Source organism: Lycorma delicatula, chromosome 1, assembly GCF_047948215.1.
Source record: "Lycorma delicatula isolate Av1 chromosome 1, ASM4794821v1, whole genome shotgun sequence".
Classification (NCBI taxonomy): Eukaryota; Metazoa; Arthropoda; class Insecta; order Hemiptera; family Fulgoridae; genus Lycorma; species Lycorma delicatula.
This window is the reverse complement of record NC_134455.1, coordinates 147,989,507-148,008,128: the sequence shown is the minus strand read 5'-3', so window position 1 is coordinate 148,008,128 and position 18,622 is coordinate 147,989,507. Positions and strand designations below refer to the sequence as shown.

Below are 18,622 nucleotides of genomic sequence, written 5' to 3'. Positions count from 1 at the left end.
ATTAAATAAATTTATTAACAAACATTCAATCAGAAGATGGGTAATTTTTAAAAATATTCTGTTTAATTACAAGGTAAATTTGATAGCACTAAAAGTATTATTAATATTTATTACAGAATTAAAAGTGATAACTTTTTAGATTTTGTAACCAACACCATTTTCCATATAATAGCTCCACTCATAAACTGTTGGATAAAAGATTAAGGAAAAAGTGGGGTCAGTAGACAGGTATACAGACTACATGCAGGAAAGAATGGGATGAGTAAAATTGTAAAATATTACCTTAATATTATAATACTGATTACTTTAATATTACAGTCATGTGCTAGGAAATGCTTCTTGCCTGACCTGCCTTGCTAAAATATGGATAATAACCAAATCTAAGTTTTTCTGGACAGAGGAAATAACCACAAACTGTTAAATTATGCAAGGTTTCAATTGTATTTTTCCATACAAAGTTGGCAAATTTCTCTTTTAGGCTGTCTCAACATACAAAAAGGACTGAAAAGGGATTCTGCTAGAAATCAAGAGAAACATTTGAGCTCAGTTTAGTGATTCCATCAGTGGGTGAAGCATGGCATTATTTTCCACATCATTACCTTTGAATATTTAATTTTTTAATATTTCACACTTAATAAGAATGAGTAAATTTTAAATAGTGATGGATTTAGGTTGGATGTGGCCCTCTTTAAGTTAAATCCTGGACTGGGTGACAGATCACAGATCTCCATTTTGTTCTATCCCCCATTACTTCGTAGCCAGGTCATACAGGTAGATACTTTTCTCAGTCTTAAATTAAATCCTGGACTGGGTGACAGACCGTAGATCACCATTTTGTGCTACCCTCTATAACTATTTCATAGTCCTTTCTAGCTATACCCTTTACTTATAATATCCTCCTTTACTCTTATCTATCAACTTTTTCCCAAGGAGTCCACTCAATTCAACATTTGGAAAGTGCAAACCTCCCAGAGTGCAACTCAGCATGAGGATGAAGATATCTTTACTGAAAAAAATGACAACATTAATCGTATGGAGCATCATAAGGTTAATATAAAATAAAAATAAAAACATGAAAAATGTATTAATTTTATATTTAAAATTTACCAAAGCAATTATGTTACAAGTAGTTAATGGCAGAATACACAGCAGCACAATTCATACACAAATGAACACAAACAAATACATTCACACACACACACACACACACACTTTCAAATTCACATATGATCATTTAAACACTACAGTGTCCAACATAGCACCCAAACATTGTACTATATTTGCTGCCATAAGTACATCAACTTTTTCTTCCAGATGTCTCTTAGGATCCTGCTTACCCACATTTTTTATTGCTAATTGCTCAGGTGTCATCTTTTCTTCTTCCTCAAGAGCCTGTAACAAAAAAAAAAAAATTTTAACTTTCCTCTTAGGTTATAAAATTTGAAAAAAAGAAGGTAAATTTCAATGAAAAAAGCAATAAATTTCTGTTATAAAAATTTTCCAAGGAATGAAGAATTAAAAAGACAAGGAATCAGAGACTATTTGCTTGCGGTGGTCAACAACTACTTTCATGAGAGATCCCTGATCATACAAACGGACAACAGAGATCTGAGCCTGGCCCCACAAAAAACTGCTATAGTCCTGATCACTGGAAGGAGACTGCTTAGGGAGATCACGATCTGGGTAGACAATGTTTGTGTAAGCGTTTCGAGGAACACCAAGTACCTCAGAGTGTGACTAGAGAGATAGGGTCTCTATAACACCCACTTGAAGGAAGTCATCTCGCAGGCTGAGTGAATCTTAGAAAAGCTAAAAAAAGGTTGATGATCACCAGAAGCGAGCAAACAACGGTTGATTCTATTGGTGGTGACTTCCATCTTGCTGCACACTGTACTAGCATGGAGGAAGAGCTCATTCAAAATAGGAATATTAAGATGCTGGCATCCCTGCAAAGACAAGCAGTGATCAGAATAACCTCGGCCTACAGGACTATCTCTGGTGAGGCAGTTGAGGTGATTGCTGCGGTGCCACCGATAAATCTTCAGGCAGAGCAGTTAGTAAAAGTTTACAAAGGAATGATGAAGCCAGAAGCCAAGAGGAGAATGATGGAGCAATGGCAGGCATCTTGGGACAAATCGAACAAAGGGGCACGGACGAGGAGCTTGTGCCAAGGATTGAGCCATGGGTCTGGAGGAAGTATGGAGATGGATTACTACCTCAGCCAGCTTCTCTTTGGACATGGAAATTTCAGATCATACCTCCATTGATTTAAAACCAGATAGACCCTAAGATGCCTGTATTGCAGGCAAGAAGACTCCCCAGAACATACCTTCTAGATATGCACCAGGTGGAAAGACATGCGTAGGTGTGGTCTCTCAAGATCTCATGCCGGAAGATACTATAGCGTACATCTTGGGCAGTGTGAATGGAAAGCAGTAAAGAACATGGTGACTAGCATTTTAAAACCAAAAGAAGTAGCAGGACCAAAGTGGGGTGATTATTTTTAAGGAGCAAAGAAATTCAATGATGGTACGGAATCCTGTGTCCACCATTCTTTAGGATAGGATTAGTATGTAAAATGTATTAGGCTAGGAATTAGGTTTAGGACTACGTGACAACAGGGTATCAAGGATCGACAATACAACTTCACAGGAAGAATAAGGGGAAAGCAGGTCAGTGCCCGATCCTTGTTGCATAGTCATGGCGGAATTAAGATAAACTTTTAATTATCATGTAATTTTTCACATATTATTGTTAGGCTTAAGATTCATAAAACAAAGTACAGGCTGTAAATGGTCTGGTACAGGACAAAGATGCCTGGTTGAGCCGGAAATCTAAAATTAACCCCAATTCTGGGGACAGATTTTAAATATGTATGTTGTTATGAACTTCTGGATAAGGTATCAAGAGACGTAACAGTGAGGGACTTAAATTACATTGTTGTGGCATCATCGTTAGAATTAAGTCATATTACATGTATAATCATCTTTGCTAGTTTTACTGCATTGGGACGTAATACAGATAGGAAATAAAAATATGTGGCCACAGCAAGGCAAATGTAACAGTGTGGAATTAAAGGTCCTGCTAATATAGGATACTGTCATGCAATTTATTTTTAGAATTAACCTGTATTACGTTTATATCACTGTGTTAGGTTAAGACTAATGAATCAAGATGAAAAGGGAAGCACATAGCTACAGTGCGACTGATGTCCTGCACACAACGACGAGAAAAGTGATCTAGGATGGAGGCACCCAGATAAACAGGAATACAGGTAAGGGGAATGGAACAACATTGTTCCCCTGCTGGTTGAATGCAGAATTGAAAATTACTACAATCCATTTAATCACAAGAAGTGTCACCAAACTATGTAAGTGTTAAGAAACCACTCAACATTGTATTTTATTTATGTTCATGACTATGTTTATTTACACATAATAGATTAAGTCAATTACTTAATATGTTATTGGGTATGGAAACAAGTAGGCAATATTAAGGAAAAGGCCTATAGTTGGATGAAGAGGCAGTCACATGAGGAGGTAACTACTGCCCCAGGTAAAGACAACTGGATGTATCACATCAGCAAAAAACAGGTAGAATCAAAAAGTAGTTACAAATGAAGGCAGAATCTGAATGACTAAGGAGGGGTCACGACACCTACCAGTGTTTTTCCTTTTATTAAAAAAAAGGAATGAAGAAAAGTTTTGTCATGAGCAGGCAATTGTATTATAAGTTGATGATATAAATCAGTTGTTTCTTGGTTTCATAAACAGAATGGAATCTTACCATTATTTTTATTTTTAACCTTCTAGATATATGAAAATTTTCTTCTAGAGCAGAATAAGAAAATTAAGTGGTGTAGACTGCATACATTTATAACATTAATCCATACAACTGAACATTCTCTTTTTCTGTTTAGTCTCCAGAACCACCAAAAGGTATTACTTCAGAGGATGAATGATGATAAGTATGAATGTAAATGTGTAGTTTTGTACAGTCTCAGGTCGACTATTTCTGAGATGTGTGGTTAATTGAAAACCGAACCACCAAAGAACACTGGTATCCACTATCTAGTATTCAAATCCATATAAAATTAACTGCATGTACTAGAATACCTACAACTGAACAATTACAGCACCTAACACATACATATTAATTCCTTTTATAATAATGATTCATTACTACATTATATAGTAAAAAAAAAAATCAGCCTCTAATATTTTCAATTAATTTTAACTGGGAAAAAAAAAAATCTTACTGATCAAGTTCACCAATAAATCATGTTGGAAGTTTTATCTTTTCAAACTGATAGAGTGAAGAAGAAGAAGAAAAGTATTATTTCTGATGAAGGAAAAACTCCAGTAAGCAGAAAGAAGATACCCTAAATAGAAGTACGGAAACATGTTGTACAAATCTCAGAAGCCAACCACGGAACAATAGGATCTTTGTTTTACATTTCAAATATTACATTATTTGCAAAGTAACTATTTCCATATTGATAGATATGTATTCAGTAAATTATTTATACAAATGAATAAATACTTAAATCTCAGACAGATGAAAGTCAACATAGTTTTCATTTTATTTCTAATAGCCAACTGAACTGCATGCAAAGAAACTTTGTGTTTTAGATAATTTAATATTAAATTTTTCTTAAAAAAAAAAAAATTCACGTCATTGTTTAATATTCAACAAATTTTGCGCACTATTGAATATTACTGTAATTTTGAATTTGTCACAATACAGTTAAACAAGAATAACATTCTAATTACTGAATTAACATCAGAGATTAAATAAATTACTAATAAACCTACTGTCTATGGGATGTGAAATTTGCTGTATGGTGCAGATCTGTTGCAAACATCTTACTGAAAGATCAAGTACAATCTATTAGTTACAAAAATAAAAAATAAAATAAACAAACCTTATTGTAGTTCTTTGCTAAATCTAGCATATCATGCACAGTTGTTTCATTTAATTTACAATGCTGTGAATAATCAGCTAACATTAAACCATCCATCCATGACTTTTTATGTAAATTCAGGAGCATTTTTTGTTCCAACTCATTCTTTCTATAGTTAATACTGATAGAATAGTAATGCCGATTAAGTCCATGAATAAGAGCCTGAACAAGTTCAAAAACAAACAGCAATTATTATTAATTATATAAGATCAGCAAGAAAAATATTGTTTTTCAATATTATAACTAAAAAAATAACCCATGATATTATAAATATCATGAGACTTCTCAAGAGTGCATGAATCATTATTTCATTATTCAAGTACTATTGCTGATTTGAATATTTGACTAAACATAACTTATAAACCTACATATATTACTGTCAAGAACAAGAGATCATGTGTAATGAGTAAGATGTAAAGGGGGTAAATTTGAACACTATCAATAAATGCATTATCAAACCAATCACCTCAATTTTCACTTCAGTTACATCTTCTGAGGTAAAAAAAAAAATAAATAAATATTCCACTAAATACTAAAAATGAAGAACAATAAAGAAAATTTACAACTACATAAAAGTTAATTTTATATTTTTGACAGCGACTGTCTAAAACAGTTATTTTTTTGACAATTATTTTTATTTATAGACAGACCTAGATAAATATATATATATTTTTTAAATACTTTATTTAGTTACTGATGATGATTGATGCATGATGATGTTCATCATCATCATCACTTATATATTTTATGTTTAATGATGGAATGTGTTGGAACAATACTACATAAAAGTTCTACCAAAAACTTGGTCATCCCCACAGAGAAACAATTTTTATGATTAAGCAGCTTTTAGAGAACAAAATTATAATGGTAATACAAATTAATACTAATATAACCTTTTAAATATGTCTGAACTTTAGTTGAGAATGAGCAGCACACAAGTAGGCTGTCAACTAACTGAAATCTAAATACCATCAATAATGCACGTAGTTTGATAACATTGAAGATTGTGTAGGCTGAATGACTGAGAAATTACATGACAATGGGATTATTTATCATTTCATATGCACTTTTTTTTTTAACTGATGAATTGGCCACACACAGAATGGAAGCAAAATTTATGCCAAAACTGTTTACACCAGAACTGAAAGAGATTTGTTTTGTTGATAGTATTTACTGGAGTATGTGAACAGTGATCCAAACTTCCTTCAGACAATGATAGCTGGTTATGAATATTGGGTGTATGTTAATGATCCAAAAACCAAATCTCCACTGAGTGGAAGTCAACCATTATCTGAAAGGCCAAAGAAAGTAAGTGACGACCAAAGTGAAAGTGATACTACTTTTTTACTAACATGGAGTTGTAAACCATGAATGCATAAAAAGAAGGCCAAACTGTCAACAAACAGTACTATCTTGAATTTCTACATTGTCTTCATGACATAATTCAGGGAGAAAGACCAAATTTATGGAAATCACACTAGTGGCAGTTATATCACAATGCACTTGTCCATTCATCATGTCTAATTTGGGATTTTTTGATCAAGTAAAGAATTCCACAAATTTGCCAGGCAAGGCTCCTTGTGATCCTCAAGTGAAAATGTAAAGATCCTGATACATATGTAGTAGCACAAGGGGACTTACTTCAAAGGACACTAGGATTGGACACTACTAGATAAAGTATTTTGTTTTCACAGACTATGATCAGATAGTTTTTGAACAGATCTCATATATTTATCTATTTATTCAACTGATGATGACTATTTGATAGTCAAAATGATCATCTACTAGTTTCATATTTTGAATAACTTCTTGTCAACAGTATTTGAGTGTAAGTTTACAAATTTATTTCAATAACTCCTCAGCATAATTCTCTTTCTTTGTATTAAGAATAGGAATTGATATACGCCTTTTAACTGATTTAAAGAACTTGGACCACATATACATATCCTGTTATAAATATTTATATTAAAATCATTATAAATGTTTACTGATTGATTTTATCAAATTCATAAACAGAATGCTTACTATTTTTTAAGCCAAAGGTTCATTATGTGTTAATTATTCTAAGACATTCTGTTCTGTATTTTATTAACTCAATAAAAAATGTAAAAAATTTTTACTTTTTTTGTTTTTTTTTTTGTAAGAGAACGATTGATTAACCCCTTACCGGACTATGACAGAATATTCCGACATAGCCAATAGGTATGAAAAGGGCCTTTGTCAGAATATTCCATCATTGAGCTTTTCTAAATTTTAATTCGCTGTCATAATGTTCTGGCAATTATTTTAGAATGTAGTTCATCATTATTCTGCAATGTTACAAAGCGCTGATAAAGAGTTTTCGTCACATTCTAAGGTGTTTAATATACATAAAACAGCTGATATGACCTGTAAGGAGTGTTTTTTACATCTTGTTCATTAGTGATTTTACAAGTATTTTTACATGTTTATTTCGGATTGTAGCCATTGTTTTGTGATTGAATATTGTGTATACACTTTATAAACTAATTTATAAACTTTACTGTATATTTGTAAACTGGACTGGTAGTTTTCGCATTTTTTTATAATAGCTTTATGTATGTTGTTTTCTTATATTTGAGATGGTATCTACTTCAAAAAAGGAATATTTTGAGATTTTAAACCAGTTACAATTTGATAGCGATAGTGCTAGTGATAATTTAGATGATATCTGTGAAGATATATCATTGTTATTACCTGACGATGATGATTATGCTAAAGAGGGCGGTGCCGGTGATGCAGATAGGCCTATTCAAAGACATACAAGTAATATCAAACAGGTAAATCACCATCAGTCTGATTCCAACTTTACTGGACAATGAGATAAAAATGTTGTTATTTCTGATCCAAATGACTCATTTTGTATTTTCAAACTTTTTATAACTGATGAATTGATTGATATAATTACAAACCAAACAAACATATATGGAGATAATTTTCTGTCAAATAAAGCTCTAAACCAGCTTTCACGATTTCAAGGGTGGAAACCAGCAGGTAGAAATGAAATATTTTTACAAATTGCAGTCTAAATTTTGCATGGAATGATTTGGAAGCCAGAAATTGATAAATATTATTAAAAAAAAAACAATATTTGCAACCCGTTTTTTGGCTGTTGTGGCACACAAATGTTTGAAACGTTTATCTTGATTTTTACATTTTACAAATAATGTTTCACCTCAAAAAAAAACATAAAATTAAACAGATAACATAAAATTAAACCTATCTTAGAATATGTAAATGACAAATTTTCTTCTGTTTGTATACCACAGAGGGAAGTAGCTATCGATGAAAGCCTTCTGTTGTGGAAAGGTTAGTCGAGTTTCATACAATTTATAAGAATCAAACGAGCTAGATTTGGAATCAAAACCTATGTTTTGTCTGAATCAAAGTCAGGATACATTTGTAAGCTACTTGTATATACCAGAAGTGAAACATTCCTAATCCATAATGCAAATTATGGGCATGAACAAATGTACTTACTTTTATGCACGACCTGCTTCAAAAGGGATATTTTGTGTATTCTGACAATTTCTACTGCAGTCCAGAGTTGGCTATTGTTTTGCAAGACAAAGACTGACCTGGTGGGAATAGTAAGATCTAATAGAAAAGGTTCCCTAAGGACTTTGTAAAACAAAAATTGAAGAAAAATGAAATGATTGAGTGGTAAGTCCAGTCAAATGATGCTATTGAAGTGGTGTGATAAAAGAGATGTGCTATATATGTCAACTCAGCACAAAGTTCTTCCAGTTGAGATATAATGAAAAGGGCAAAATGTCATCTTTCCTTCAATTATAAATGATTACATTTAAATGGCAGATGTTGCTAAAATGTATCAGGGGCTTGGAGCATACCCTTTTGAACGAAAAACACACAAAATTTAGTACAAAAAGGAATTCAAACAACTCCTAAGTACTGCATATTCAATGGGCATTTTTTGTACCAAAAAAGTGGACACACATCTGCAATTTAGAGAGACTGGTGGAAGCAACTGCTGAAAAACATTTTGTAGCCGAACCAAAAACAGGAAGACCATCACTATAAGATGATCCTCTGAGGTTGAAGGAAAAGCACTTTCTGGAGTACGTACCCATAAACAAATGGAAGACAGAAAATTCTTCAAGAAGGTGTGTAGTGTGTTCATACAATAAGTGTAAAGACTCAAGATACCAGTGTAAAGAGTGTGATGCTGGGCTCAGTGTTTTAAAATACTTTGTACAAACTATTAAAAACAATCATGAAAGAATAAAACTTTTAGTAGTAAAGACATTAATTTCAATTACAGTAAAATATAATTTAGTGATATTTATGGGAAATATGAAAACATCATTAATCATTAACATGTTCAGGGTAATTAGGTTTTTGTATAATAAAATATGTTTTGTATGAAAAACTACTGTTTATTATATGGATACTAGGCCATTATTAGTCAAATTAAAGTTATTAAACTAAAAAAATAGATTAAGATAGCACTATTTTTTGTGAAAATACAAAACTGATAAGGGGTTAACTAAGCATGCAAGCTTGCTTTATTTGTGTAACTTTATATTAATATTGTTTTTATATACCATTCATTATACTAGTAATGTGAACATTTTATTTTATGAGGTCCACACTACACAAATTTTTAAATCACTTTTCTGACATTTGTAGAAGACACAAGTTCAAGAAATGTTTCTGCACAAGTCAAATTTTTTTTTCTTCATAAGATGATTTTCTTTCCTTTGGCAAAGGAATACTGAAGTATTCTACTGTTTAATAAAGAATACTGAAACGTTCAAAAAAGTTAAGCTATACTATCCATCTTTACTTCATTCTCAAGTTATTCATGATCCATAATAAAGATGCTTATTTCTTTAAAAAAATTTTACAGATCGATGAAATATGTTTTAAATTAGTGAATGTGTTAACTGTCAAATGTGTAGAATGGTATTCAATCATTTTCATGAGGTAACAGAGTTCAATGTGCTTGATGTTATGAGAACAAGCACTGAGAACTGGTATAATATAAGCGATTCTTTGAAGGAATTATTATTTCAGCAAACTAGATTCTGCAGAAAGCAGTATTCGGAACTACAAAAGAGTACAACTTCAAAATCAAAAAGATTTGATAAATAGACTGACACACAAGACATGGCACAATCAATCAGCATCTGCGATCAACTGACTAAATAGCTTAACTTTGCTCAATGAAGTATTATTAAAAATTCCGTGTTTTTTCACTACCAAAAGACAAATATGAAAATGAAACGGTTGAGCTGAAAAATCAACATTGAATTGCTGTTAATATAAAGCGATTTAGCCACTATATAAAAATCAGTTGTATGTCAAATGGAATTATAAAATATAGAAGAGGATGTGTGAACAATTTCATTAAAATGATATATCAAGTACAGCTGTTAATAAAAATACATTCTTCTCAAGTGCAATGTAATTATTTCCATTTTTCATTTTAGCAGTCTCATGTGTCAATCTATTTAACAAATCTTTCATCTTAAAAATTTTGAAGTTCTATTTTGTTCTAGTTCCAGTGACTATGCTTTCTGCAGAAACTCTAAATAAGTTGATGAAATAATAATTTCTTCAAAGAAGCACTCTTATTAACCTTTTCAGATCATTTAGTCTTGGAACTGGTTATGTACGGCATCAGTTTTAAAACGCTGTTACAATATCATTTTATATTGCATCTTAGTCAGTTATTTTGCTTTATATTCACAAAAGGAATCAGTTTTATTATACAATTTTAACAACATTTATACAATATAAAATGTTTTATTTAGACTAGAAAGAATATGATCATTTTTTTCTCAGAAATGTGCTTGTGTGTGTGTGTGTGACTTGTGTATTATAATTTCTATAACAATTATGGATTTATTTATTATTTACAAAAATAGCTTATAGTAGTAGCAACATATCGATGTATTGAAGTACATAATAAATTATGATATACAGCAAACACAAAAAAAAGGAATTTGTGGTCATAAATACGTCACTTTTACTTGAGGTCTATAAATATCTTTTCTGACAAATGATATCGGTAAACATGTAACACATAACGATTCGAAATGAATAACACTATACAGTAAAAATTGTTTTTTGTCAATCTGAATACCTTTTTCAGTGGTGGGGATTTTTATAAAACGTACTTTTCTGAATTTACTTTCTCTTATACTAACATATGTTACTAATCTGTGATTTATGACACGGGGTTTTCATCATATTTTGCCCAATTTTAAACCGATTTGCTTGAAATTATTATTTTTAAAATCAGCAAACAATGTTTCATAAACACAAAGCAAAAAAAAAAATTTGCTAATAAAAAACGCAGTAGAAATGCGCAAAAAAATTCTGAAATTAAATTACGTAATTTTTGTAGTTTCAATTTTTTTTGTTACAGTCATAAAAAATATCCAATCGCAACTTTTTTTTGTCAGAATCTGTTAAATCTCTTTAATATACTGTAATTTTTTGAAATTTTTTCCACAAGAGGGTAGTGTAAGACTATGAAGGGATGCAATCAGATACCAACATATTTTCGCGGAGCGCTAATTAAGCACGGTTCATTGTTATAGGAGGTTTAAACCTGTTCTCAGTGCTTGTTCTCACATGTGCTGTGAATGCACCACTCTATACACAAAATACAGATGTTTATGCCTTTTCTTTATATTCACTAATAATAAATCCACTTAAAATTATTTAAAATGAGAGTTTTGTTATTAATACAATAAAAATTTATTTTAATGTATAAGTTTCAATTTTATTAATAACAGGACAATAGATCGTTTATGGTAATATGTGTGTAGTTCAATAAAAAATAAAAACAACACTTGTAAATTTGTCGATCAGCATAAAATTATAATAAGGATTATACAATAATTTTTTTTTATCATAATCATATAATTTTACAAATAAAGAATTGGAAGGAACAAATCAGTGCAAAACATTCTAAGTATTTCTGCAACATATAAAAGTTCAAAATGCATTTTGATTTCTGCAATGTCTATAACAATTGTGAATTTATTGAATAAGAACTCATCGTATAACATTCAGGGCAGATTTTGTCATAACATCACAGTAGTTTGCAACAACAGAATTCTCTTACACTGGATGCAATATTATTAGTTGTTTTCAAAAAGAATCTACTAGATTAAAGTTAATTTCTCCTTAAAAATAATTAGAATTTAAAGAGATAATAAATATTAATTTACCTGAAAATTCATATGAAAATATGTACACACGATTAAAGTTTTGTAAAATTTTTACAGCAATACATTTTTTGTAAAATAACTAACATTTTCATTATGAAAATAAGTTATCACCAAACAGAATTAATACCTTCAATTAATTAGTCAATATGTGTACACACATGCAGAAACAGACACCACTAACAACTTACTTGTAAACTGCAATACATGTATAATTTTCACTTGGGACTTACATAAGGTATCAAGAACTGGCCAAATGACAAAAAATATAGGAAGGAATTAAAAATTTCTATGAGGCAGTCTCAATTTTCATGATGTGTATACTGAAGGGTAGAAAGATAAAAATAAAGACCAAATAAAAAAATATACGTTACATGAGACATTAATCATCTTAGCTTTCACTTACACTTCTTCAAGTACTGGGCAAAAACAGCATATACTGCAATCAATAGACATGATTGCGAATTCATCCACATGCCTTTAAAGGCTTTAACTGAATGTGAAACAGGACTTTCTGACTATAAAAGTGTAAAACCTATTCGGAAATCACCATTCATATATTTTTTTTCTTAAACCAAATCTCAAAAGATGCAAAGTTCAAACACAGCTCATTCCTGAAAACTTACACAAAGAACCTACAAGTTACATCCTTTAGTCACAAGGACTATATGACAATGAAGTCATTTAATTTAAGCGAAAAAGAAAGGAAAAAATCAGACAACAAAATTGCAATACTTTCTTGGCATTGGTTATTCTTATATTGTGGAAAAATAATGAAACACGGAAAAAGTTACCTAATTTTTTTTTATTCTATGATAAAGTTGTATTGTAAAATTATCATTATATGTTTGAATAAACCAAAAAATGTTTAAAGGATTTTAAAAAAAAGAACCAGTATTTTTTCTACTCTCCCACCTTCAAAATCACCTTCCATGAAAGTTTTTTTTTATTTTTCTGTGTACTATGTTAAATTGAAGAAATTAAAACAGATTTCACTGAAAAACATACAAACAATAAAAAGTTACCCAAGATTCCTTTTTTTGGGTTAAGGGTGAATTATGAAATTTTTGTATTATTATAATTTTTTTCTAATTTTTAATAATATAAGTTTAAACAAAAAAAAATTAATTTATATTTTAAACTTTGCTCAGCTTCCCATCCTCAAAGTAATTTTTTGAGCCACTTTACTACTCTTATGCCTAGGAAGATAAAACCTTAATATAAAGTGAGGTTATGTTTGTAGAATTTTGAGAAAATTAATCCCAAACCTCCCCTTCCCTCCCTGAGATACTGATCCTAAAACTTTACCAACAAAGTGCCCGATATACATAAGTTTTTGTACAAAATTTCATCAAACTGGTTCATCCAGACAAAAGTTACTAAGCTTCAAACATGTCAATGCACGTACATATATACATGCAAACATTACCCCCTTTTTTGTTTTTTGGGGTTCCTGGGTCATGAAATGTTGGGAGGTAGAAAAAAACCAATACCCAATTTTTTGAATGATTACTATACTTTCTTCTTGCAGCATAGCTCTACAGCTATGATGCCAGGAAAGTTAATGTAGAATTGGAACTTCCATTCTGCAATATCAAGCCGACACTTCAAAGAAAACCTATTAGCTAGCTGAGCCCACAACCAAACAATCCTCAGTAAAAATGAATTTTAGATTCTATTCTTCAGTATCATGGCAGATAATTAATGAAAATGCAAAAACATACCAATTTTAGTATGTCAACCAAAGTAAGTGTATGAAATTATAAAATTGTTAAGCAACTGTATCTAAAAATGCAATCTTTCACTTATTACTTCCACTGTGTGTCATCCTTTGTTTTGCTAATGATATAATATAAATTTCAAAGTTTAGATAAAATCAAAATGAGAATTTCTATAAATTATTTTAAAGCTTATACTAACTGATACTTATATTTAACCATAAAACTCATATAACACTACCTGCACAGAAGGTTTCTGAAGATGACCAAGATTAGATGTTGTTTGACGAGGTTCCTGTCCAAGCACCATCATATTTGGATTTATTAATCTGAATGCATCTATTACTACTTTTCCTGGAAAAAAATTTACACATTAAAACTTACGAAGCAAGGACAATGGAGATATTGGCATTAATACTCTGGAGAACACTTATATAACAAGTATATAACAGATCAGGAAATAAAAAATAATTTTGATAATCTTTTAACTACAAATATATACTATAAATTTTATGAAAATATTCTTAAAAATAAAAAATATTTTAAAATATCTTTTTTAATAACCAGAGAAACTAAAGAACACTATTTAAAATTAACAAGAACTGAATGTTAGTGGTTCAAATCAATATTGTATTTATTAAAATTTAATAGCTTTCAAATTTTAAGTTTTTCTTGCTTAGCTACTATGTCCCAATTTTCCATAGCCAATATTCTGCTCGAAAGCTTTAAGATACGTCCTGCTTCTTTCATTAACTGCAAAGAATGACAATGGGAAAAAAAACTTAATACTAGAGATGAGTCTCAAGAGAATTTTTTGTCAGTGAAGCAAACAAAAAATATACTTTGTGAAATATGTGAATGCTATGGCAATCTGTTTTTTGTAAAATCTTGTCTCTATTTTACAATTCTCATCAGTTCTTGTGTCTGTTAAAGTGGTCAGTAATATAGACAAAAATCTTTGCATAATAGTGTTTAATTATTTGCATAATTAAAGAGATAATATAATGCATAATAGTGGATTAAATATTTTTGAACTAATAATCAATACAATTTTTTATTGCTGAATTTTAGTGTCAAATCACACTAAAAATGAGCATGTCACAATCCTCTTTCTATCATTCCACAATATGTAGAACATATGGCTTTTAACAATGCCAAAAATCTTTCTTTAATAGGAGATCTTGGATTTTTTACTTTGAAATGGAAAAATATGAGAAGCTATATCTACCTCTCTTGGGTAGTTTAATTTTCAAATGAATTTTTTTTGTTATATCTATCCAATTAGAATTGCACATAAAAATAATAAAAAGGATGGCTGGCCATATTTCTGAACATAAAATATAGCATCTTGTGTTTTTTCATGGATATATATTTTGACCTTCCACAAATGAGGCCAGTATAACAAGCTTATGCCAACTATCCTCTGGATTTCTTAATTGGCAAACACACCTTTTGATGGATATAATTAGCTACTCTTAATATTGATTAAATCTACTGTAAAATTAGTCTTTCAGAGTCAACTTTGGCATGAACATCCACAATGTACTATTTATAAGATTTCTATAAAGATGAATTTGAATTAAGGCATCACGTTATCCCGAATCATCAAAAGTAAAAATCTAATGACACAGGTGACATCATTTCATTAGACTTAATTACTTGATGCAATCTATTGAATATCCATAATCTCCAAAACGACATTACAGTGGATTGTACAAATAATCTAATTCATTGATGTATTTAATAGTATTACTATAGATTAAAATTTGGGATATCGGTGTAATATCTCAATGTTTAAATAACCTTTGTGCCCTCATACTCGATTACATTCTGTTCTAATTTTAATATCTTTAGCTAGTTGATCTTCTGGTACATTTTCCATTATCCCAGAAAAATATTCTATTATCTTGCAATTCCAATAACTGGTTAACACTTCCCCTCATGATAACCATATGACTTCTATACGAAGAGATTTTTTTTTTTCGCCCATAGTTAGCAAAAAACAGCCTATTCTGTAATGGTTGACTTTTAATAAAATGGATTATTTTTACAGCTTTACAAAGAATTTGTTTGAGATTTACTGGCAAGAGCATGTCTGTGGCATGGAAGCAGTACATTCATTCTGCCCTTGGTTAAGACAATCTTTTAATTTTTTTCAGAAATCCACTGCTCTTTGCTGTTATTGCCTTTGCACCATCGCTACATACTGCGATACATTATGTCCAATTACAATATAGTTTTTAGTAACTTCATAAAAAACATCAAAAATACATTGTCCTGTTCCATGAACAGGTGTTGATTTGCAAAACAACATATTTTCTTTGATTAATCTGTCCCTATCATATTCATATGTCACAAAAATAAGAACTGAGAAGTGTTTATCACATCTGTTGATTCATCAAACTGAATACTAAAAAATTCACTTGAACTCACTTGTTGAATTATCTGATCACAAACATTGGCAGCTGTCATTGATTCACCTTGATACTCTGTTCTTAGAAAGCAGAATTTTTTTCAATTCTGATGCTTCTTCCACGCCTGGTAAAACATTGATCATATCAACTGCAGCACAATATGCGATTTTCTGCGACTGTATGGGGTTTGGGCATCTTAGCTACTCTTAATGCTATGAGATAAGATGTTTCAAGTGTACTTTTATCAATATGGCTTGATTTACAAATAAAAGCTTGATGATTTTCAAAGTAATTTTTTTTTTAAATTTCAAAGATTTGCTTTCATGATCCAGATATTAAGTTTTGAAGTGTTGAATTACTTTTGATGGCTTCATGCTTTCATCAGAGAGAACTTGAAAGCAAACAATGCACTGTGGTTTTCCATCCAATGAGGTAAAACTATAATTTAAATAACTGTCATTGCACAATCTTGTCTTTTTACCAATCAAATCACTGGATGTAGATGGCTCACTTTGTTTTTTTTCAAATTTATTCAGTCTGCATAAGAATTTAATTTTTTAAAAAACACAGTTTACCTTTTTTACCACACACTAACACGTTCACCACAGAGATCTGCACACTGGTGAGCTGAAGGCATGAATTCGTTTATGTTGTTTGTGGCACATCGGTGTGCTGCTGCACATTCTGTTTGGCAGATGTTTTAGCACATCGGTGTATCAAATGACATGACTATTTTAATACTGTTTCACCAACTGCAGTTCTAAAATAATGACATAGGCTTCATAGTATCGGCTCTAGGAAATGATTATTAGTCTAAGTTTGTTACAGGCATTCAATCTGACTTCTGATCAAGTAGCTATGTAAGAATAGGCATGACTTTCAATTAAAATAAAAATTTTCTTAAAAACTTTTTATATTTATTCCATTTTATTGAGTAAGTTTATTTATCATAATCATAAAATATAAAACATCATAGAAACATAATATAAGACATAGAATTACAAAAAATTATTATAAAATAAGAGTAAAATACAAGTACTTGATCGTAAGAACTACTTATATACAAGTACAATAAAAAAAATACAAGAACACAAAAATCAAATAAAAGCTATTACAAATCACTAATGCTTTTCATCTACGAGGGTTATTTTTTCAAGGTCTGATCAGTCACAAAATTAAAACTACAGTGAAAATAAAAATTTTTTTATTTGTAAAAGTACTTACATAGTTACGCTATTTCTCTACATAGTTGCCACTCCAATTTAGACATTTGTAATAGCGTGGTACCAACTTTCCAATACCCTCGTCATAAAACAGAGCCGCCTGTGTTTTCTACACGTTTCTATGCTGTGTTAGCCTTGTTTCTACGCTGGTCTGCAGCTCGATGTCTGTGCCAAAATGTTGTCCTCCTAGCCAGCATTTCATGTGAGCAAAGAGGTGAAAATCGGATTGAGCCAAGTCCGGGCTGTATGGTAGGTGATCAAACACTTCCCAACGAAAACCCTGCAGAAGCTTCTTTGTTACAGCTGCAGTGTGCGGCCGAGCATTGTCATGGAGAAAGACAATGCCTGATGACAACATTCCTCTCTGCTTATTCTGAATTGTCCTTCGTAGATGTTGAAGAGTTACACAGTATGATGCTGCAGTGATGGTCGTACCACATTCCATGAATTCCACCAAGAGAACTCCATACCGGTCCCAGAACACAGTTGCCATACACTTTCTGTTGGAGAAGGTTCACTTGAACTTATTTGGTTTACTGGGAGAATGAGAATGCATCCACTGTTTGGATTGTTCTTCTGTTTTTTCAGTTTCAAAATGGACCCATGTCTCGTCCCCTGTGACAATTTTGTTCAAAAAATCTTCTCCTTCATTGTGGTAGTGCTGGAGAAACGTTAGGGAGGCGTCCATTCTCATTGTTTTGTGATGGTCGGACAGCATCTTGGGAACCCATCTCGCACACAGTTTGCGGTACTGAAGTCTCTCACTCACAGTGGTGTAGAGAGCTGACCTTGAAATTTCAGGAAACTAATCACTTAATACAAAAATTGTGAACCGACAATTTTCTCGAATTACCTCATCCACTCGCCCATGAACATTTTGCACGTCCTGCTTTAAAGTTCCCGCACCATTGTTGCACTTTGCTGTCACTCACTGAAGTTTCACCATACACATTACTTATTCGTATATGAATTTCAGCTGCATTACACCCCTCAGCCTGAAGAAATTGAATTACCGCACGCACTTCACACTTGGCGGGAGATGCTATTATTGTAGACATGTTTACGTGCTAGCTGCATGTTCAGA

At 31.3% G+C, this 18,622-nt stretch overlaps 1 protein-coding gene across 1 annotated transcript in view; it reads right to left on the bottom strand.

The window, feature by feature from the left end:
• Positions 1-1,073: 1,073 nt before the first annotated feature.
• The window catches only part of Rpn11 (regulatory particle non-ATPase 11), a 31,234-nt gene continuing 13,685 nt past the window's right edge, over positions 1,074-18,622 (bottom strand). Inside the window, exons 4-6 of the mRNA XM_075364422.1 lie at positions 14,143-14,255; positions 4,925-5,125; positions 1,074-1,392 (exon numbers count right to left, since the gene is read on the bottom strand). Of these exons, the coding sequence (XP_075220537.1) occupies positions 1,231-1,392; positions 4,925-5,125; positions 14,143-14,255 (476 nt within the window). The 3' untranslated portion in view covers positions 1,074-1,230. The remainder of the gene's footprint in view (positions 1,393-4,924; positions 5,126-14,142; positions 14,256-18,622) is intronic.